Below are 23,646 nucleotides of genomic sequence, written 5' to 3' on the forward strand. Positions count from 1 at the left end.
TAGTCACTTTAGTTAATAGTAAGTGGAACTTCAATCTAGAAACACAGAAATAATGGTGTTGAGAGCCAATAGCTGACCGTGAAACATTCGAATAGAACGTGGTTCATCCGCCTTTCATGTAAACTGTAGCGGCAGGAAGTTTGGGGTAGAATATCTAAAAGATGGGATACACATACAAATGAACTTACGCACCCGTATATTTCAATTTACTCTATATGTGGTGTACTTATTATTACTTTTATTACTGTTCTTCGTTCATAAAACAGCAACCATTAATAAGAACAATATATATTTACCAAATGTTGCATGTAGATAGACTTTGATGTTCTTTGATACTCATGCGATTGTTTTCATGTACAGACGTTTGTTTATACTTCAACGCTGTTTGTGAAACGTTGTGTGCTAAAATCAATGAAACACGAATTTTCTGCCTATATCGAAAACAAAGAAACAAACAAACTTATTATTATTATTATTATTATTATTATTATTATTATTATTATTATTATTATTAGTTGATGTTATTGTTGTTCCACACAACCCTTAAGCTGGCTAAACACTATAGCTTAAAACCGTTCTTTGCCCTATTTTCAAATAATTCAATTCAAACAATGCTGTTTTTAAGTTGAAATTAAATATGCAAATTGCCTGCACTCTGGCGCCATTTTTTGGCGTCAGTGAATCTAAAAATCTGTTATTTCGAACCCCGGGCAAGAAGCGTCGCCTTGAAAGGACAATCACAGATATGGGCTTGAAGCCCCTTAGCTCCCATGATTGTCCCTCTGTTTAACACATTTGAAAACATAACATGTAAAGAACCAAATATCATTTTAAGTTTACAAAAAAATAAAAAAAAATAAAATAAAAGCATTTCTGTGTCGTGTGTGTTTGAATATCATAAACAGATTAGTTAGCTGTTTTCACTTTCAAGATACTAATTTTATGATGGTAGAATTTTAATTTAATGTAAAGCGTAAGCGACGGTATAATTTCATTTACTTAAGTTATTTCGCAATTTTCAGTAAAAATCGAAAGTATCCTTACATTTTGTCCAGAAATCTGGAAACCCTAACCCAGTGTTTGCATTTCAAAACACTTCTGACCGTTGAATTGCCGACCTCAAGAATAATGGATTGTATGACTGTTCAGGGAACCGACGGGGTAGCGTAATGGTTAACGGATCAGCATGGTCTAGTCAGAGACACGATATCAAATTTCAATCCAGTCGTGCATTTTTCTTTTTTGAATAAATACGAGGTGTGTTCAAAAAGTATCGAACCTTATTTTTTTCCCGCGTAAACCAATGAAGGGCAGGAGACTTTCTTCAGTGTAAATGTAGAGAAGACACTCATGCGCGATCGTAAATTTTTTCCCGCCCACAGAATGCGTCAGTCTGTGGCAGTAGGCCAACGAGTGAAGACGTGTAGTGAGCGGTCGTCCGATTTCTTTTATTAACATCGATATTGCATCAAATTGTGCCAAAAGCTTGGCGATACCCAAGCAGAAATCATTCAGTCCGATCGGCACATTCAGCGAGAATTTGGGCATGAGGAGAGTGCCCGCGAAATTTGATTCAGGCATTCATAGCCAAACACAACATTCCTGTGAGTCATCAGGCTCCCTACTCACCCGACATGGCTCCGTGTGACTTTTGGTTATTTCTCAAGCTGAAAATGCCATTCAATTTGAGTCAAGAGAAGACATCATACGAAACGCGACGACACGGTTGCTCACCATTCCAAAAACTGCGTTCCAGAAGTGTTCCCAACAATGGTGCGAGCGCTGAGAGAAGCGTGTGCATGACCAAGGAGACTACTTTGAAGGGGTTTAGTGTTTCTAATTTCCAAATCAATAAATGTATATTTGCCAACCAAATCTTCGATACTTTTTGAGCACACCCCATATAATTGAATTTGCACCTAGAGAAGAATTTGGTGTGATATAAAATTAGTCATTTCCTCCATTTATAGCATGTAAAGTATTAATAGTTATTAATAATAACAAACTGTCGCTTCAATTTTATTAATTATAATAATAATAATTATTATTATAATAATAGGGTCAATCCATGCAAAGTGATCGAGAAAAAAGAAAAAGTGCCGCTCGACCTTTTCAAAAAAATCTAATTTTTTCATGGATGTTTATCCTATATCAGGGTGAGTGAGTGCATGTAGTCCGGGGTCTTAAGTTAATGCACAAACATTTACAGGCCTGTAGTTGACCCCAAAGGCCTGAAAAAATCTTTAAGTTGGGGAATTATGCCAATTTAACATATTTCACTGTCCAGTATCTCCAATGGGTCTGGATAAAAAAAAAAAAAAAAGAAAGAAAAAAAAAATCTGATATTTTGGGAGTAGTTAGTATACCATAGTATACCATACCATACCATAGCACACAACAAAGCGCGTTTTGTGTTTTTGAGCAGAAGGGAGTCAAAGTATTAAGTAATGACGTCATACTCTAGAAGGTGTTTTGTTCATAAAATCTACTTTAAATTTGTTGTTGTGAAGTAAAATAAAGTAGGATGAATGTTTAATCCAGTCAAGGCTCTCAAGCCCGTTTCTTTCCTCTAGTTGTAACACTGTCTTATCAGACCCACAGCAGCACTGGTGAAGAATACCGCTATCAGCAAAAGGCGAGGAAAGTCAAAATGCACCCTTGACAAAAAAGTCCGTAAGTATTCCTTGCTCTTGCTGCTTGCTATGTCAATGATACTCAATCATGTTTATTCTTGTTTTAACTGTGAACTCATGCGGGAGACTGCTGTTCTTTCTTTTGATCTACATTCTCAAGTCAGTGTACGCTTACTGACTGTAAACACTGACAAATTTCCAGTAGATTTTATGAACAAAACACCTCCTAGAGTATAACGTCATTACTTAGTACTTTGACCCCTAACTAACTCTATGGCCTATGGAACCCGGAGGTTCAACGACGCGTTCACAAAAGCTCTCCACTGACTTCTATCCTTAGCTAACTGCATCCAGTTTCTACTTTGTATTCCTATCTCTGCGAGATCCATCTTAATATTGTCCTCCCATCTGCACCTAGGTCTTCCTAATGGTCGTTTTCCGATAGGTCTTCCATTCAAGACTTTGAAAGCGTTTCTACTTTCTTCCATTCTAGCTACATGACCTGCCCACCTAAGCCTCCTAGACTTGACGTCCCTTATGGTATACTAAATTACTAACTATTCCCAAAATTTCAGATTTTTCTATCCAGGCCCATTGGAGATATTGGACAGTGAAATATGCTAAATTGGCATAATTCCTCAACTTTACGATTTTTTTCTTTCTTTTTTCTTTTTTTCTTTCTTTCTTTTTCTTTTTTTTTTTCAGGCCTTTGGAAGCAACTACAGGTCTGTAAATTTTTGTTTATTAACTTATGTCCCCGGACTACATACACACACAAATTCATACTTCTACGTCAGTTGTTTCCTCTTCCCAAACATGTTTTCAATGCCCAAAAGTGTTGCTACTGGAGACCCTGATTTCACCCTCTTCAAGTGGTTTTAGGCAAAAATGTTAAGAGATCAAAGTTTTAGCTCTTTACGAGTTGGAGACGTCCAGCAATTTTCAATTTGTTAGGACAAATACATGCTGAGATATTGAAAACAACGTAAACGCCTAAAATCGAAAAAAACGCAAAATGGCGCCAGCCCCTATGTCGCCATGGGATTTTGTAAAAAATAATTGTGGTTTTGAAGTACTCTGATATAGGATAAACATTCATGAAAAAAATAGATTTTTTGGAGATGGTCGAGCGGCACATGCTTGATCACTTAGAATGAATGGACTCATTATTATTCGTGATCACGGTTTCGATGTTAACGATATTCCACTAAAAACAATTTCTTGATATTACAGCTCATGAAGGCTACGCCCCACCAGATAGATTTTGTTTAAATGGTGTCTGATCAGTACTTTGGCTTCTCATTATTTCCAGCTTTCTAGACCGGAATTTCCTACATCTTAATTCAGGTAGCTCTCCAATTACCTCACAGCTAGTGCTGAAAATCCTATGCTGCTACGCTCTCCGTATTTGAATTCAAGAAAAGACTTAGTATTACATTAGTTTCTTGAAAAGTACTGGCACTGATACGTTCTCTTCTATCATTAAAACGAAAAATTAGTAGTAGATTTGAGCTGTAGAGTAGGTGCATTATTAATAGATAGTATCAACATGTAGTTATTTGTTGTTGCTATTTTCAGAAACTGATGTAATCCCGCTCTTCGCTACCTTCCTATGCTGTCTGTTCATTGGTTTAGAGTATGGCATACTAATAGGCGTAGTTGTTAATTTGCTATTTATTCTCTATGACACTGCACGACCTGGTGTAGATGTGCGAAGAGTCACCGTAAGTAGTTATTTTCTTTCATCTTACAAGTTTCTCCAATGCTTGAGTATAGTGCGTTACATATGTTTGAAATACGAAGCTATGTATTTAATTTTGTTCTCTTTTTAAGGTGCAAAGGAATTTAAGAGGCCTCATCACTGCGAAATTAAAATACCGCTAATTTTACAGTAATTATGTGATATCTTCAAATAGATAAAAGTTAATCGAAAAGTGGGAACAAGACCTCCCTAGACAATATTATTCTGCGTGAGATACCGTTATCATAACTCATTTATCTGCTTTCGATTTCCTGCCATTTAGAAACTCGGCATTTATTTTCGCGTTTCTAAATAACTGCAAACGCAGAGCTCCTAGGTGACTCGTGATAACGGTACCTAATGCAAAATAACATCGTCTAGGGAGGTCTTGATCCACTTTTCGATTATCTTTTATCTATTTGAAGATATCATATAATTACTGTAAAATTAGCGGTATTTTAATTTCGCAGTGATGGGGACTCTTAATGTATCGCTTTGCGCAAGTGAAAGCATCGTATCCACTTTTGAATAAACAAGTAGTATAGATACCAACTTTCAGTTGCTTTTCCATAAAACTGCATGAACACATTAAATGTATATGTAATGCTCATTTAAAATTAGTTATTTAAAATATGTTACATATGTTGTAATATTCTGTAGGTAGAGTCAATAACGTACACGGGACTTCACCTATTTATTATAAAAATATGTTATATAAGACTACTACGTCCACTTCTGCATTTTGGAGCTGCTTCGTGACTATGTTAAATTAGCGCAGAGTCTCGGTCTTTGGTGTAAGGGACCGATTCGATTTCCAATGGAGTTCATGTAATTCGGATCCCGTGTTAATCTGTAGGTTCACGTCTCATATAGCCTCGCTGCTGAAAGTAACGCTTAAATTCTAATTTAGACTAGTCTAAGGTTCTACATTTTCTTTTCAAATACCCTTCAACAAGGGGGCCGCGGTGGCTCAGTGGTAGAGCGCTCACCTCTGGCACTTGGGGTCCCGGGTTCGAACCCAGCCCCCGCCAAGTGAACTTTATGGTGGACAAACACCGTGTGCGTGGGTTTTCTCGGGGTTCTTCCGTTTCCTCCCACTTTCTTCATTCCACCATTTCATTCATTACTCATTATCACTGTCTCCTTTAGCCTAACCGGCATAACCGTGGGACGTAAAACTCAAAGATTTCATTTCATTTTTACCCTTCAACAACCCACTAAATTTAATAAATATTGTATTATCAATCTTAACGAGATCACTACACTGAACTTTAATTTAATTTTTACTTAACAAGTTACTTTAAAAATACTAGCTTAATTCAATGTTAACATTAGACTTCCATGTCCACTTCCACTATAGACCACAAAATATTTTGTACTACGAATTGTGTAATTAATTAATTAATTAATACATGCATGAAGATGGTGACAATTGGTTATTAAGACATAACATCAGTTTTCCGTCATAATTTAAGTGCTTTACTGACTAACTATCTTTAGATTAAAATAGAGAAAGTAATATAGTTTTATGAACACGTAAAATGTATGTAATAAGTAAGTCACCGTAGCAAAAGTACTTAAACAATTAGCAATTAGTCACGATTACTTTATGTGTGCGATAGTAAAACTAGATAAAAAAAATCGGAAGCAGATATTTTTCTGAAAAAAAAAAAGATGCTAATGTTTTTTTCTACATTTGCGAGTATTTTTCGATTATCACTGAAAAATTCGCTCCTTAATCTCAGAAACAAGAAAAGAGGATACCATATGAAGAAGGCATATATGTAAATCATAGCGAATATATCTTTTATATTCTGATTTTAATGCGTATTTTTACCATTTTTAGAGTTAACTTCAGCTCTGAATACTTTTATCCTAGCTAGCAATTTAATTTTTAAAATCTAAAATTTCGCAGTCTAATTATGAAGCAGGTCAATCAGACTTCTCTTGCATTTTGCAAGTAATGAAGAATCTATAAGCTGTGTTCTGTTTTGTGTGTTAATATGTGTATTATATACAGTTTATCTGAATTTTTCTCCATTATATAGGTAGCGTCCCGAAATGTGTTACTGGTGACTCCAAACCGTAGCCTGATCTTCCCATCTTCCGACTACGTCAACGAAGTGATTTTGAAGAAGACTTCTGTGGAGGAAGGAACTCAAATACCAGTTGTTATAGATGGAAGGCATATTCAACACATTGACACTACTGTTGCTAAGGTTATTATGTTTTCACTTTTGCCATTGTTGAATTCTTTTTCTGTGATATTGTAACTTCGTTTCAGATAATGACAATATTGTATCAGATTAAAATTTGGTGACCGTGTGTGTGGGTTTCCTTGGGGTTCTCCCACTTTCTTCATTTCACCATTTCATTCATTTCTCATTGTCACCGTCTCCTTTAGCCTAGCTAACCGTGGGACGTAAAACTTAAAGATTTCATTTCATTTTTTCCAACTAAAATTTGTCATTAAAATCAGAATTGGTAGAACTTACATTGTTGTGTGAAAGTGGTATTATTGTTTTCTAACTTTCTCACTACGTGGGGTAGCTTAAAACAACTTTAGGATATTCGTTAATCTCTTCCCTATATTTTGTTCACAATAGTACGGAAATTATGTAAATAAACATGAGAGAAATCTTGTTTGTGGTCGCATCACGGGAAAATTGCTGAAACGTTTGAAATGACTGTTTCAATATAGTTAGTATGAGTTTTTGTTTATATTTAGTATGAGTGTTTGATTATACGAGGGAGATTCAGAAAGTAATGCCTCTAAGGTGATGTCTTTATTTGTGTGTGACAGATAGCACAGATACAAGTATCAGTGGAAAGCTTGCAATGTCAGCTACGAATGGTGGCATCACTTTTCAACATAGTCCCCATTACGAGCAACACACTTTCTCCAACGCGAAAGCAAGGCCTTTAATACCTTCGGCAAAGTATTGTGGTGGCTACTGGCGACACCATTGCTGAACTGTGCTTCTACCTCCGCGTCACAACTGTAGCGTTGGCCATTAAGGTGATCCTTAAGTTTGGGGAAGAGCCAAAAGTAACAGGACACAAGATCCGGATTATAGGCAGGATAAGGCAGAATGTCAGCAAACACTTTCCCAGCAGTTGGGACAACTTTGAATTTTTTGGCGGAGGAGAGGACGTGTGGCGGTACTCCATCGACTGAAGCTTCGTTTCCGGGTCGTAATGGTGTATCCACGACTCGTCACCGGCGATGAATGTTCCTGGGCGCACAACCTTCCGCAGTCAGAAATTCAATGACAGCCAGCTGTTGTAACCGGACGTCACCAGTGGATGTCAGAGATTCCTCTATTACTCTGGAACGAGAAGAGATAGGAAGGTGAAACAAGTGACATGCTATAGCTTAAACATCAGCGCATTAATGATAAACAGTTCAGAAGTTTTGCAATACTATTGGCCAAGTAGTGGGCTTGGAAGCATTACTTTCTGAATTACCCTCGTAGTTAGTATGAGTTTTTGATTATACTTGTGTGAGTTATTAACTGTTGTGAGTTTTTGATTATAGTTGTATGAGTTATTGATTACAGTGTATGAGTTACTAACTGTTGTGAGTTTTTGATTCTAGTTGTATGAGTTATTAACTGTTGAGTTTTTGATTATAGTTGTATGAGTTATTAACTGTTGAGTTTTTGATTATAGTTGTATGAGTTATTAACTGTTGTGGTTTTTTTTATTGTAATTAGCATAGCTTTCTAGTTATAGTTAGTGTGAGTTTTTGATTATAGTTGTATGAGTTATTGATTATAGTTGTATGAGTTTTTGATTATAGCTGTATGAGTTATTGATTATAGTTGTATGAGCTATTAACTGTTGTGAGTTTTTGATTGTAGTTAGTATATAACTTTCTAGTTATAGTTAGTGTGAGTTTTTGATTATAGTTAATAGGATTTTTGCATATAGTTAGTGTGAGTTTTTGATTATAGTTAATGATTTCTTTAATTTAGTTAGTATGAGTTCTGATTATAGTTAGTATGAGTTTTTGAATGTAGTTAGTATGAATTTGATTATACCTAGGTAGTATGTGTTTTTGATTACAGTTAGTATGAGTTTTTGATCATAGTTAGTATAAGTGTTTGATTACAGTTTGTATCAGTTTTTGATTATAATAATTATTGATTATTATATTAAGTATTTATTATTTGATTATTATTATTTACATTATTATTTTTACAATATATTCCATGGCCCACTCAATCCTCAGACCTTAAATAAGGAAGGATTAATCGTAAAGCGATCAAGAAGAGCAAAATAAGAAAACAATTCAGCGGTAAGGCAGGAAGAAAATACGAGGGACTTTTCCTTGTTTCTTCCACTAGCTTGTGCGAAAAATAGAGAGAAAGTTAAGGGAGTAAATTTATGTCTTTCCCGATATTAAGGAAAGACTTTCGTCTTCCATCTTTCTCTTTCTAAATTATTAAAAGAAGAGGGAGAAAAGAATGACCGGAAAATTTTTAGAAATGAATTTTTCTCTTTCAAAATTTAAATTAGATTTTTCAAAAACAAATATAGGTCGGAAGTTCGGGCGGGCAAGGGAAGCTTCTCTATCTTGGCATTATCATTCTTGTATTTATGTGATGTGTGGCTTTTTTTTCTCAGGGTCTGAGAACGTTACTTCAAGATTTCAACGACAGGCAACAAGTGATTATTCTGTGGAATTGGAATAAATCAGTGGCCGAGATATGTCATGGCTTTGATAGCAAAGTATTTGTGTGCTTCAGAGATGGAGATACGTTGGAGCATTTATTCCAAGGTAAGTTAGTCATCTCAAACCTCTCTTGTGTTTTTTCTTAGATTTCTATGCGTATATGAAAAGTTGATCGGTTTATATCCGGTGCCTTAACCGTGAAACTGACGTCGTTATTAGTGTGGTGTCAGCTTGCAGATGCCGGAGTGTCGATAGTCAACAACAACCAGATGCGGATTCACAGGGATAGAGCGTCCAACAATATCCTTCTGGTTTTATCATGACATGAAGCAGGAAACGGAATTCCATGTTATTCCCTTTCTTGAGTTTCCGGTCAAAAGCTCTGACGCAAGCCCAATGGATTTCTGCACATTTGAACTCTGAAAACAACGTCTGTAACATCGTTCTTAATGATCTGTGGAAAAAATGGAGGAAACAATGGGATAGAATATATATATATATATATATATATATATATATATATATATATATATATATATATATATATATATATATATATATATATATATATATATATATATATATACCTGTGTTCCAGCGTAGTTTGCTGCAGTAAATTACGATATTGAGCGATAGTCCATAATGCTGGTGGTCCGATAGAACACAATCGGTGATGGTAGTGGTACGGCTTTTTATAGAATAAGTATACTTTGAAACGGTCGGATATGGCCCGATCAATCTGCTGTATTAGTTTCTAGATCTCTTCATATGGCTAGCCTTTTCAACGTAGAATAAGTTTAGGAACTGCGTGAAGGCACTTACCATACCCTGGCATAAACTTTCCAATGAGCTCCGCGAAGAAAGTTTCCGCCGGATTACTGAACCTGATTGGTGGTGAACAATTCTGGAATGGACCATACATAGTTTCTTGTAGCCATTCGCCATGGTCATAATGTAATAGTGAGCTGATCCTTCATGAACCACGTGATTGACGCATTCAACAACGATTTTTTTTTTTTCCAACAAACTTCTGTTCTTGTGTATGTGCGTTCTTAAAACTTTCTGGAACACTTTCGCAAACAACTATTAATCAAAGTCCTCCTCGTAAAGCTCTCATTTGACGACGAACTGCAGCTGTATTATTCCCTTCTGCCTAGAGAAAGGAATTACAACACACACTTTACACTAGTGTAGCGAACATGCGAATAAAATGGAGTGAATTATACGTTTATTTTAACAATCATCTTTGAGAATCAAGAAATTCACATTTCTTGTGTGAAGCTGTAGACATCAAGTACGATTTCAGTACAAACTGTTATTCTGGAAATAGAAACGAAGATGTCACAGTAACACACTTTCCCCAGATTAAAATTAAAAACCTATATGAGTAAACCAGGATGCTTATTCATATATAAGCCCAGAATTAGAAAGTTTACTCGTCCAGTCTCATCCATTTCACACGAGTGAATAGTGTGTCAACGCCGTCGCTCTGCGCGAGGACCCATAGGACCCGGCGCCAGTCTTCAGGGATGTAACTTCAAGAATCAGAGGTCCAGGTAGCTGAACCGGCCAGTCAGAGTGTCCAGAACCGTCTATACCCAGGACGACCTACAGGAAGGACTCCAAGGTTTCAGTCCAGATCCTCTGAAGGTAGACGCCAAAGGACAGCCGCCAGCCGAGTTCGAACCCAGGACTTCAAGGTTCCAAGCCGAGCAGCGAGATCAGCGAGTCTGCGAGGCAACGCCATCGAGGAAAGAAGAAGAGGATCCAATTTCCCCGGCGAGTTTGAACCAAGGACCTCGTCAACCGAAGACAAGTGTTAGTGCGTCGCTTAAACGTTCCAAAAGCAATAACAGATTCGTAATCAGTAGCCAGTTCCTTGGACAGCATCAGGCAGTGATATACGTGAGTAGACAAAACCATATTTGAATTGTTTTCTCAAAGAGGTTCATTTGAGGAAAAAGGAAGTCATCACTCTATGACTACGCATAGCCTTGCATTGGCATGTTCTAACTTTCCCGTCTCGATCTAGCCTTCAGCTAACGAGACACTCGGTCATAAACCGAGACCCTTCTGGTCAATGTGTAGACCGGTGTAATCAGAAATTTAAATTCTTCCCCTTTGTTTAAAGAACTCTGGATCTTTCAGTTTAATCATCCATCTTACCATCATCATCATCTATTTTATAATAAAATATAAAAACCAACCTCTTAATCTTTTATTTACGTGACAGGCATCCCACTGATGCATAATTAACTTATCATAACGGCAGTCATAGCACCTAATTACCGTTATATGGCTCCCCGCATTAATTAATAATAGAGTATTTTGGCTTCTTTTTCCTCAGATTAACACGTAATCCTGATTGTATGCTTCAATAATCTTGTATTTTACTGTGCTACTGTACTTTTGGAACTCCTTTTTTTTCTCTCAACTTTTTTTGTGTGTGTTGCATAGTTTTTTATTAGAGAGAATTATTAGAGAGAGAAATTTTAGAGATGTCAAGACATAGGCAGACATCCCCACATCCCCCACAAACAACGACGGTTGTTCTGCCGTCATCGCCCCTTCCCACCTTTTCAGCGTTAGAAACTGAAGATCCCCAAGATTTCATCGATTCATTTAATAGTCTTTCTGAATTGCATAATTGGGATCATCAAAAACTTCTAAGCGTTTTGCAGTCATCTCTCCACGGTCCTAGTAAGTTTTGGTTTTTGGCTCATAAAGAGACCTTTCGCAATAAAACGTGGGATGAAATAAAAACAGATTTTTTGAATGAGTTTGGTGCAACTCGCAATACAATTTCACGTTTCCGTGCTTTCAGGTCGCGTGTGCAGAAACCAGGAGAACCGTTAACTCTCTTTCTATACGAAAAGAAATATTTAGCAGATCTTTTGAATAGAAATATGCCAGATAAAGAGTTTATTTTGGAAGCTGTTTCTTCTATGTTACCGAGATACACACAGCAGTTCGCGCAGTTACCTATTAATACATTTGAAAAGCTTATTTCAGAAGCTCGCCTGCGGCAAGCAGCCTACGAATTAGGTGCAGATCAGAAATTAGGACAGGTTCCTTTCCCCTCTCCCCCTGCTGTTTCAACTCAAGACACCAGTGAAACCCTGAAAGAAATAGTTTCTCAAATCCAGCACTTGCAACTACAGTTCAACAAACATATTGAGTCGCAGGAACGGGTTCACTTTGCTTCTAGTAAAGCAAATAAGCTTGATAGGAAGTATGAGACTTCCACTACGCATCGAAACCGTTCTGCATCCCCTCAAGCTACAAGAACTGTTCGTAAGCAATCACATTCCCCTACTTCGCGCGCTGTGTCCTCTTGCTGTGATTGTCGTTGCAAGAGCAATACTCCTTTTTCTAATCAGCAAAGTGGAAATTCCAACAGCTCTCAGAAAAAGAAAAACGAGAAACGAAAAAAGAAAGGGAAATTTAACAGAAACAATCAATCTTTCCAGCACGCCATGGCGGTGCAAGCACCTTTCTGGCCTCCACACCCCTGTTTTTTGCCAAATTTCCCAGGTGTCAATACATTTGGTGCAAATTCCCTCCCAGCGCTTCCTTCACAAACTTCTTCTTTAGTTCAGATTACTGATCCAAAAAACTTGTGAAGGGGGGTCTTGGACCCCCTCCCCCACCACCATCAACTATAATGCACTCTGCCCAGAGCCCACCCGCTCCTCCGGCCTCCGTAACAGTTGCTCAGGCAGGTGAGTCGCTCACTTCTCCAGCCAGCGTGCATTTTCCCTCCCCGTTTTCCCCTCCACACCTTCCTGTTCATTCTCCAGCGAAAACAACCCTTCCTTCTCGTGACTCTGTTTCCGGCACACAGCACATTCCTGCTTATGTGCCTCATGCTTCCGTTGACACTCCCGTTAGCGAGACGTCTAATAATAATAACAATAACAGTAAAGAACAAATTATTTTACCATTAGTACACAGAGGCGACCTAATGTTTATTCAGGGAGATTTAGCAAGTAAACAAACAATGTTTCTCCTCGATTCAGGCGCTGAGTCGAATATTTTGAGTTACTACAATTTGCCTCCTGGCGCGAAACCTTTTGAGATGCATACTACCTTGTTTGGCATTGCTAATACTCCGATTCAGATTTCTCAAGCGTGTGTCATCCCGATAAAACTTAATAATAGATCTTTTTCAGTTTTGTTTCGGTTAATTCCTATTAGAGATTTTCCGGTTATACTTTCGAATACGTTTCTAAAACAACAATCCGCGAGTATAAATTATGAAAGTAATACAATTACGTTGCAGCATCACGGGTTTCGGCCCACTTACCAAAATAGTTCGGTTGCCATGGAAACGAAAGTAACTAATTTGCTTTCTTTTCACATTACGAATAATTGTGATTTTGTTTTAAGTACTCAACGTACAGTTCTAATTCCACCCCGAACTGCCATGTTAGTTCCTTTGATTTTACCACTGAACATCACTGCAGAGGATTTGTACATTCACTCTCCAATTGAACGAAATTTGCATAAATGTGTGATCGTGTGTACTGTAGCGAAAACCACGCAGCTTTTTGTACCAGTGGTGAATGCGTCACCAGTGGCTCGTTATTTTTTGAAAAACACGCCCATAGCGCTAGCAAAAGTTTTTGTTAAACAAAATGACAAGCGTGTTCAGGTGAATACAATTAAGAAATTGTACACCCCCACCCCAGACCAGGTTCGAAAAGCTACGCGTGAGAGATGGAACAAAATAGCGCATTTAGTGGATCCATCCAAGTTTAACATTGACAGTACCCTACCACTGAACCAACAGGAACAGTTACGTGAGTTGCTAACACGTTATGCAAATGTGTTTAAATGGCACCCAGATGACTTTACATCCATTGCTGCATTTGAGGCGAGTCTAAATCTCAATTCTCGCGAACCATTCCAAACACCCCAATTTTCAATCCCTCACAGGCTTAGGCCCAAGGCTAAAGAACAGATTCTCAAACTCTTACGTCAAGGGGTTATTGAGAAGTCGGACTCTGACGTTCGAAACAACGTTCTGATTGTCCCGAAGCCTAACTCGCAGGATACGAGACTGGTCCTTGATCTTCGCCGCCTTAACCTTCAATGCGATTTAATATCGGACGCAATAACCTCAGTTTCGGACACAATAGAGAAATTAGCAGATGCTAAGCTGTTTGTATCCTTGGATCTCCATCAGTCCTTTTTCCAGTTGAAATTAGCTGAAAAAGATAGGAAATTCACTGCATTTTCGGTGCCGTCTTTAGATCTTGACCATTCACAGTATCAGCTAACCGCTGTACCAATGGGTCACAAAAATTCTGCCATTAATCTACAGCGTGTGATACGTCAAATCTTTGAAGACGTTTGCCCCAAAGTTTTAGCATCCTATATTGATGACCTCTACTTAGGTTCGTGAAATTTCGAACAATTGTTGCAAAATCTTGAAAAAGTGCTACAAGCAGCTCAGCAATATTCAGTTCTTTTTAACCTCGAAAAATCAGTTTTTGGTGCACAAGAAATTAAGTGCCTTGGTTTTAAAATTAGGGATGGTAACATTCGCCCCGATGAGAAAAAGATTGAGGCAATTTTGAACATTCCAAAACCTAAAACAGTCAAACAATTACGTAGTTGGTTGTCTTCAGTCAACTACTTTCGAAACCATTTTAAAGATATGGCCACAAAACTAGCACCATTATATGAGGCTTTGCGTGGAAAACCAAAGTCCTTAGTTTGGAATGAGGCCCGTGAAGCCAGCTTCAATTGGATGAGAAAGGAACTCACTTCCCCTCCTCTCTTACAGATCTATTCAGTGGAAAACACTGAACACGCAGTCGCCGTCGACGGATCCCTGCACGGCGTCGGTGCGTGTCTTTTACAGAGAAAGATAGGAGGAACCGAATATCATCCTGTGATGTATGCATCCAGTCGACACCCCGAGCGAAAAACTCAACCACCCGTGTATGAACTGGAATATTTTGGCGTTTATTTTTCTTTGAAAAAATTCTATCGCTATTTAGTGGGTAAAAAGTTCACAATTTTCACAGACTCCACAGCTACAACAGCACTAAAATCTTCAAATTACCTCCCACCCAAACTACAACGTTGGAGAGCGTATGTCCTCAGTTTTGAATTTGATGTTCAACATGTCAAAGGAATTCTAAACACAATACCTGATCAATTGTCGCGTCACCCCCTCCCCCTCACAAGTGAGACAGAACGAGAAGCGAATGAAGAACCTCATGCATTTCAGTTGCTAGCATTAGACAGAAATGTTGATATCGCTGCCCTACAGCGGGAAGACCCGTATTTTTCTGTTATTTGGCAAGTGTTGTCAACAGACGACAAGGACCACCCACAATACAAGAATTATACCAATAATTTTGTGTTATCTAAAGGCATCCTGTACAAAAAAGTCACTGCAATTCCTGAAAACCGGTTGTTGTTATGCATTCCAGCTAAGTTACGAGATGCAGTTTTTGATGAAATTCACGTGCATTCTCTGACACACCCAGGTTTTTGTAAAATGTACAATATCTTGAAGGTTAAATATTTTATACCACAAATGAAAAAATGGCTTTACCATCGGTTAAAGCGGTGCACTGAGTGTGCGATTTTTAAACGACCTCAACCAACTACTGTTGACGCCGTACAAAGACACCCGAATTACGGTCTCTTTGAGGCATGGTCAGTGGATCTATGTGGTAAATTAATACCTTCCGAACCTGAAGGATATCAGTACTATTACGTTGCAGTGGAGCACAGCACAAGTTTCTGTGTCGTTCACCCAATAGTCACCCCAACTTCAGATGCTTTCATTTCTTTCCTTATGGAAGAAATAATCATTCCGTACTCATGCCCTAAAGTTTTATTCACCGATAGACAATCTAGCCACACGTCTACGAAAGCAAAGCAGTTTCTAGACGCATTAGGAGTGCAGGTTCGATACACCTTACCAGCAAATCATCAGACATTAGGGTTTTCTGAGAGTCACGTGAAAACTACACAAGACGCGCTCCGTTTTCTGACGAAAGAAGACCATAAGAAATGGCCAACGTTTCTTAAAATGGCTGTCGCCAGTGTGAACAAAACCCCGCTTACGTCCGTTGCTGTCTCTCCTTTCCAACTCCTGTACGGTGCTCAACCTGTGTTCGCGGTTGACAGGGTACTCCAAGCCCCCGTGAATAACGAGGTTCTACAGGACAGACTCACAACGCTAGCCGACCTCCGGGATTATGTCCTCTACAAGAAAGAGAAAGTGTTTCAGCGTCTTCGTGACAAGAAACACGCTAAACAAACTCCGACTGAGTTTGTCCCACAATCCCAGGTGATGGTTCGTCGATTGTACACAAAAAAGAACGAAGCAGGACCTTTAAGAGCTTTATTCCAAGGACCGTATCAAGTTTTGGCTAAACTGGATGAAAACTCGTATTTATTGTCAATTGAAGGCAAACCGACTCCAGTTGCTAAAAATCGGTTAAAGCTCTATCTTCCTGAAGACCGATCTGACCCCCATTTTGAAACAAAATACAGGCAGTATTTGCACTAAGCAAGGCTCGAACTCCATCACAAAACCATAGCTTAGTCAATAGCGTCCAACGTACGTTTCTTGCTAATTCCTGCTATGGGTTTTTCTCTGGATTTTCTCCTTTGTCATTTACAAATCCTTGCTTGCGAATCACTCTGTTGTGTTTCAAACCCCTCCTCCTCCCTACCTTCTTAATTCAGTATTAATTTCCTCCTCTCTTTTCATTCCACCATATGTACACGAGAGTTTAATATTGAATTGACTAGGTAAACCTTTTGAGTAGTTGTAAAGCTATCAGCGCATCATTTCAGACCTGGAAAAATCACGAAACAATGAACACAACTTCGCTCATTAAAAAAAAAAAAAAAAAAAAAAAAAAAGGTTGAGGTACTTACATGTGGTACTCCGTTTAGACACCTTCCGCATCTGTCCCTCCTTTTTTTTTTTTTTTTTCTTCTTTCGTCCCATTGAAAAGTTGTCAGTCTCACAACACACTTGTAACTTAACAACACGTGGTAACAACAGATGAATGCATTTCATGTAATAACACGTGCTTTCCTCGAAAATGAATCACTACTTCACACGCGTTACTTTTTTTTCGCACGGTAGGAACCACGTTTACAAATTGCAAGTGACTACCAATGCAAATTACGTGTTTCTCACTCAAACTTTCACTACAAGGTTTGCCAGTGTTTGTGATTACCCAGCATTGTCTTGTGACACTTTTCCACGTCGCCCCACTCAATATGCAATCGTATCACCATTGGATTTTTTTTTTGGTATAATAACTCGAAATTATATCCCCCTTTCTTTTTCCTATCGACACGCATGTTTTGAAATTCTACATGCAGGTGTTTTTTTTTCAACTTTGTTTTACCAACAACCTGCAACCCTGTATTCCCTGTTCGTATGCTTGTGACGTATGGGATTCACCAGGAAGTCAAAGTGCACTGACCTCCCTTGGTATGCCAATACGTCAGGATCATTACGAAAATAGAGAACAACACGGTTTTCTGAAGCTGTGGCTGGCCACCACATTACTTCCAGAAAATTGTGCTTTTCTTCTCTCTCTCCCCCCTCTCTGCAGTGTCACTTCTCATGAGTCGGTCAAAAAAAAAAAAAAGCATTACAGTACCAATACCAATTTCACGGTAGCTCCTTATCCTGCAGACATCTTCCTTTTGTCTTTTCAGGAGTCATGTTCAATATGCAATTGTCAGATGTCATAATAGTTACGCTGCTATGTATCGTCGTCGCTGGACTGTTAACTCTGCTCATCTTTTGTTTTTGCTTTTTTACGAAAAACCGCAACTGTTGTTCGCACTTTTACAGACGTAACATCACGTCACAATATAGGGCTACACCACGACAACACACAAATGACGCTGAACTTGATCATTTGTTTGATGCTTTACAACCACCCGAAAGCGATTCAATCAACACCCCACCCCCCGAAATTTTGCTGACACCGGTGTCCTCCAACACATCCCCTCCCATTTTCCCCAAAATGTCCCCCAACATGTCCTCTCCCATGTCCCCCTCCCCCATATCCCCGCCCATGTCCCTCCGTGGTGACTTCTCTCCGGCAACTCATCTTTTAGTTAACAGTCAACGCGCGAAACGTCACGTCACGTTTGCCCCTGCTATGGGAAATGTCCATACCCACGGGAACCCTTCCCCCACCCCCCCGGAAGTCCCACAGGAGCATCCCGTTGGAGCCTTGGGATACATTTTCTTCCCGTAGGAAAACGATTTTACAAACATTTTATCCTTTTTTTTAGGAATATTGTATTTCGTTTACGTGTGTGCTCTTTCCCCCACTCCATACCTAACTTAGTAGTAATAGATTACTCTCTCTAAGGTTTACTGGAGTTCACTCAAGACAGTTCCACTATGTGATCCATAGCTATATAATCAGGATTTGAACCTCGAGAGCTCGAATATGGTTTTCTTGCTCACACCGATTTCGCATGGAACATCTTATAGTGAAGAATTGTGTGTTTTTTTTTTCAAGTGCTGTTTCCCCAGACGAATACAGGACTTTCGTCAGGGTTCATCACCTCCCCTGTGGACATGTGTTCAACATGCAGTATTTGTTTTCTTCATTTTTTGTGTTTTCCCCCAAACAAGGCTTCCTGTCACCGGCGACGAGAGGCAAGGACATTGAAGTTGCCAGTCCAGGACTTCCCCTTGATTGTGGACGTTCAGTGCAAAACTTGTGTAAACACTGATTTTTTTTTTTTTTTTTTTTGTGATGGAATATACATTTTTCCTTGTTTTTTCCTTTTTTTTCACCATATCGCAAGAACCAGCGAGAACTATTTTGCACTTTTTGCAATAAGCCACAAAAAGGCATTCATTTTTTTTTTCAATTTTATTTTTTGTATACCTCTCTGTATATATCATTCATCCTTCATGCCTTTTTTTTACATGAAGATATTACCCTTTCACCTTCCTTTTTTGTCAAGCCTCTTGCTACGTGGAATATGAAATCCATGATTTTGTAAGGTTTTGTTTACTCACCGTTACCTTTAACGTTGACTTCTGCCGTCCAAACAGTGCATGCGTTCCCCGACAAAGTATACAGACAACTCTGTTCATACAGGTGTTTAACCAGATCTTCTTGCCTCAGACACGAATGGACGAATTATACAAGCCTTAGCGCATACTTCGATGTCGCCCGCATCATATCTTGGTCGGAGGAATGTAGCGAACATGCGAATAAAATGGAGTGAATTATACGTTTATTTTAACAATCATCTTTGGGAATCAAGAAATTCACATTTCTTGTGTGAAGCTGTAGACATCAAGTACGATTTCAGTACAAACTGTTATTCTGGAAATAGAAACGAAGATGTCACAGTTACACACTTTCCCCAGATTAAAATTAAAAACCTATATGAGTAAACCAGGATGCTTATTCATATATAAGCCCAGAATTAGAAAGTTTACTCGTCCAGTCTCATCCATTTCACACGAGTGAATAGTGTGTCAACGCCGTCGCTCTGCGCGAGGACCCATAGGACCCGGCGCCAGTCTTCAGGGATGTAACTTCAAGAATCAGAGGTCCAGGTAGCTGAACCGGCCAGTCAGAGTGTCCAGAACCGTCTATACCCAGGACGACCTACAGGAAGGACTCCAAGGTTTCAGTCCAGATCCGCTGAAGGTAGACGCCAAAGGACAGCCGCCAGCCGAGTTCGAACCCAAGACTACACGGTTCCAAGCCGAGCAGCGAGATCAGCGAGTCTGCGAGGCAACGCCATCGAGGAAAGAAGAAGAGGATCCAATTTCCCCGGCGAGTTTGAACCAAGGACCTCGTCAACCGAAGACAAGTGTTAGTGCGTCGCTTAAACGTTCCAAAAGCAATAACAGATTCGTAATCAGTAGCCAGTTCCTTGGACAGCATCAGGCAGTGATATACGTGAGTAGACAAAACCATATTTGAATTGTTTTCTCAAAGAGGTTCATTTGAGGAAAAAGGAAGTCATCACTCTATGACTACGCATAGCCTTGCATTGGCACTTTCCCGTCTCGATCTAGCCTTCAGCTAACGAGACACCCGGTCATAAACCGAGACCCTTCTGGTCAATGTGTAGACCGGTGTAATCAGAAATTTAAATTCTTCCCCTTTGTTTAAAGAACTCTGGATCTTTCAGTTTAATCATCCATCTTACCATCATCATCATCTATTTTATAATAAAATATAAAAACCAACCTCTTAATCTTTTATTTACGTGACAGGCATCCCACTGATGCATAATTAACTTATCATAACGGCAGTCATAGCACCTAATTACCGTTATACTAGGCAGGCACTTCGGTTACATTCGACGTGTTTCCTTTCGCGCTACTCGAAAACGACTGACCGGTGGATTGTGTTACAGTGATCGGGATAGGTGACGTTTAATGAACAGTGTTGACCTATTAATTTATTAACTCTACTATTTCAGGAGAAAGCAATTGTATACCCATGACTAACCATCCCAACACAAACTTATAGTTTTTCAAATAGAACGTATACCATTTTATAGCATTAAAACAATTAGCATAAAACGTGAAAGAAAATAAGCAAAAACTAGGTTATCATTGTTTCTAAAGAATGAATATATAAGGCTCTGAAGTTGAGAAATTATAGGGTCCGTACAATGAAACGAACACATGTACAACAAGAACAAGATTGCACAAGGAACAGATGTACAATAGGAAATAAACCATAGCATCCAGTGACTAACGGATTTGATACTTCATATCAAGTGTGCGGTTAGGACGAGAAATGTACGTATTTTGTCATACTTTCTATGGCTTTTCTGTTATATGTATTGGTATATTATGTTAAAATATTTTGCGCTTGTATATTACTGGTAACCTGAATGCAGTGTGTTTTATGCTAACATTCCCTATACTCTCGATTCACATCTATCACCGTGCCCTTTTTAAATGAATCCTGTATCAAGTCCGTTAGTCACTGAATGCTGTGCATGCTGTACTCCCTACTGTACATTGGTTCCTTCTGCAGTCTTGTTCTACATTTGTTCATTTCTATCTACGAAACCCATAATTCTCAACTTTACAGCCTTATATCTCTCTTGTTTGGCAACACTAATGACCCACCTTTTGCTTATTTTCTTTTCACTTTTATGCTAACTGTTTTGGGACCGAGGGGGCTCTGTGGTAGAGCGTTCAAATCTGGTGCATGGGGTCCATGGTTCGATCCCAGATCACGCCAAGTGAATTTTGTCGTGGACAAAAACCGTGTGCATGGATTTCCTCGAGGTTCTCCCGTTTCTTCTCACTTTTTTCATTCCACCATTTCATTCATTTCTCATCATCTGTCTCCTTTAGCCTAGCCGGCATAATTGTGGGACGTAAAACTCAAAGATTTTTTTTTTGCCAACTGTTTTAATGCCATAAAATTAAGCTCTCTGCGTTAAATAGATCAGGCTGTAGAAGTGGTTGTACATGTATGACTCTTGGTCACAGTGATGTAATGCTAATTTTTTAGGTGGGTATACGCTCTATGCCTTTTCACACACACACACAAACATTATATATCGGGCCTTTCAATACTATTAGTCTTTGCACTATTAAGATTTAAAGTTCAAAGTTCATAAGAAAGTTATTAAATAGCCTTGCTTATAGGCAACTCACACTGGCTCTGCGCGCGTATCGGTTGCATAACAAGCAGGATATATATATATGATGTAACAAGAGAAGTCTGAATGGAAAGCTATGTTTTGGAGAGCAGTTACCGAACCACTTGACCTATCAACCTGAGACTAAGAAGAAGATTACCTATATGTTATAGATTAATTTAAGATCTTATTTAGCCCTCTGCGTTAAATAGATCAGGCTGTAGAAGTGGTTGTACTTGTATGACTGGTAACTATAAGAAGAAAAAAAATGATTTGGACCAATATTGTTTCCGCCACCTTGCTCATTCCTTTGGTCGCTATGACACTTTCAAAGGATGTACTTGATGTACACAGAACTACACATATCTTGTTTGAGTTAAAATGCTGAGTACATTTGGAGTAATTTTAAATTTGAACATTGCAAATCGGTCGCGTACCACAGCCTACTTGCTGCTTTGAAAATGCCATAACCAAGAAGAGAATCATCGCCCTCAATCTGTAGTTTGTCCGTCCTGCAGCTTACAACCTCTTTCTTTCTCTCTCTCCCAAATTGTGTTTAGTTGTTGTTCTTTTGCTCGGAGAATGGATTTAGCTTTCTTTTGTCGGATCATAATTGCATTAAAATAGAAAAAGTTTAATTTTAATTTCGTTGGCGCATGACCGTTTTAGAATTGATAGATTGAGTGACATAGTAGCCTAAGTACCAACAACAATAATGTCGAAATTAGTATCCGTATTAACACTAATATTGGCCTTATTGTTGTTGGTACTTAGGCTACTATGTTACTCAACTATTCAATTAAAATAAGGACAGCTATGTCCCAATGAGCAAATAATTAATGACTTGAAGCGTTAATAGCTAAGTATAAAGAATAGGCAAATAAACAATACAATAATACGAAGACAAGCTTTTCATGAACTACCACACTTAGAACTTAGAAATTTAGATGTCTCGGAAAAGCAAAAATAAACTTAGGTTATACCACTGTCATAAGATCAAATCTAGAATTTGTTGCTTTTAATGCATTACGATGGTTCTGGGATTCCACCTTAAAATGTAGGACAATAGGTCATACAGTCACGGTGTTGAAAACTGACGGTAAACTTCAACAAATTCGTATAAAGGGGCAGCTCTTGAGGGTAATCACATCGGGTCTATGCCAATTTTAAGACAATTTTAAACCGAATTAAGCATATGACGCCTACAGTGGCGTTATGATCGAATATTTTTCGTGTTGCAACTTGGTCCGATAAGTTTTTTTTTTCAATTAAACGTTGTTTTCTTTTTTTTTCTTTTTTTTTTCAGAAGCGATTTAAAAGAGCCGCTTCGACCAAACAGCAAACAAGCACCTTAGAGAACATTTTCGAGGCCAATTTATGGTTGAATTAAGCCCTGATACTAGCGCTGAAGTTAGAGTTGGATACTATCGGTATACCCAACTAAAACTTTAGTCCAATAATTTCTTTCGATTGGAGGTTTTGGTTTCCCGTCAGAAGCAATTTTTAAAAATCACAGACGACAATCTTTCCGAGAGAAGTAGCTCAAGTGGTAGAGCGTGACTTCGCATTCGGTAGGTCGCAGGTTCGATTCCCGCTGCCAACCATCCTGACTGTGGTTTTCCTCAGTGCTACCAGGCGAATACCAGGATAGTACCTACTAAACAAGCCCTGGATGATACCTTCCCAAATCCTTTCTATTATTATTTTTGTTAGATATGCAGTATAAACTAGCCTCTGAGCTGTATCTGGTGATTGTTAAATATATAAAATAAAGACGCACCCTGGAAAAAAAAGGAAAAATTGATAAAGACAAAAAATGCTCTCCTCCTAAAAGAACCGGGTTCAGGTAATTGGGTATAAAAAACTACACAATCCGTATGCAAAATTTTAATCTTGACATCTTGAAAACTAAGGGTGTTTTTATTTAATTTCCCTTAAGAAAGAAA

General features: G+C 38.5%; 2 protein-coding genes across 4 annotated transcripts in view; one reads left to right on the forward strand and one right to left on the reverse strand.

Moving 5' to 3' along the window:
- The window catches only part of LOC145664959 (sodium-independent sulfate anion transporter-like), a 398,697-nt gene extending 377,329 nt beyond the window's left edge, over positions 1-21,368 (reverse strand). The window contains exon 1 of the mRNA XM_081732100.1: positions 16,964-21,368. The gene's annotated coding sequence lies outside the window, so the exon portion shown is untranslated. The remainder of the gene's footprint in view (positions 1-16,963) is intronic.
- Positions 1-23,646, forward strand: part of LOC145664957 (sodium-independent sulfate anion transporter-like) — a 106,700-nt gene that overhangs the window by 76,319 nt on the left and 6,735 nt on the right. For all 3 annotated transcript variants that reach the window (XM_081732096.1, XM_081732094.1, XM_081732095.1), the window contains exons 9-11: positions 4,212-4,357; positions 6,423-6,593; positions 9,004-9,157. In XM_081732096.1, coding sequence (XP_081588222.1) covers positions 4,212-4,357; positions 6,423-6,593; positions 9,004-9,157 — 471 coding nt within the window. The remainder of the gene's footprint in view (positions 1-4,211; positions 4,358-6,422; positions 6,594-9,003; positions 9,158-23,646) is intronic.

This window comes from Thermobia domestica, chromosome 11, assembly GCF_964235325.1.
Source record: "Thermobia domestica chromosome 11, izTheDome1.hap1.1, whole genome shotgun sequence".
Lineage (NCBI taxonomy): Eukaryota > Metazoa > Arthropoda > Insecta > Zygentoma > Lepismatidae > Thermobia > Thermobia domestica.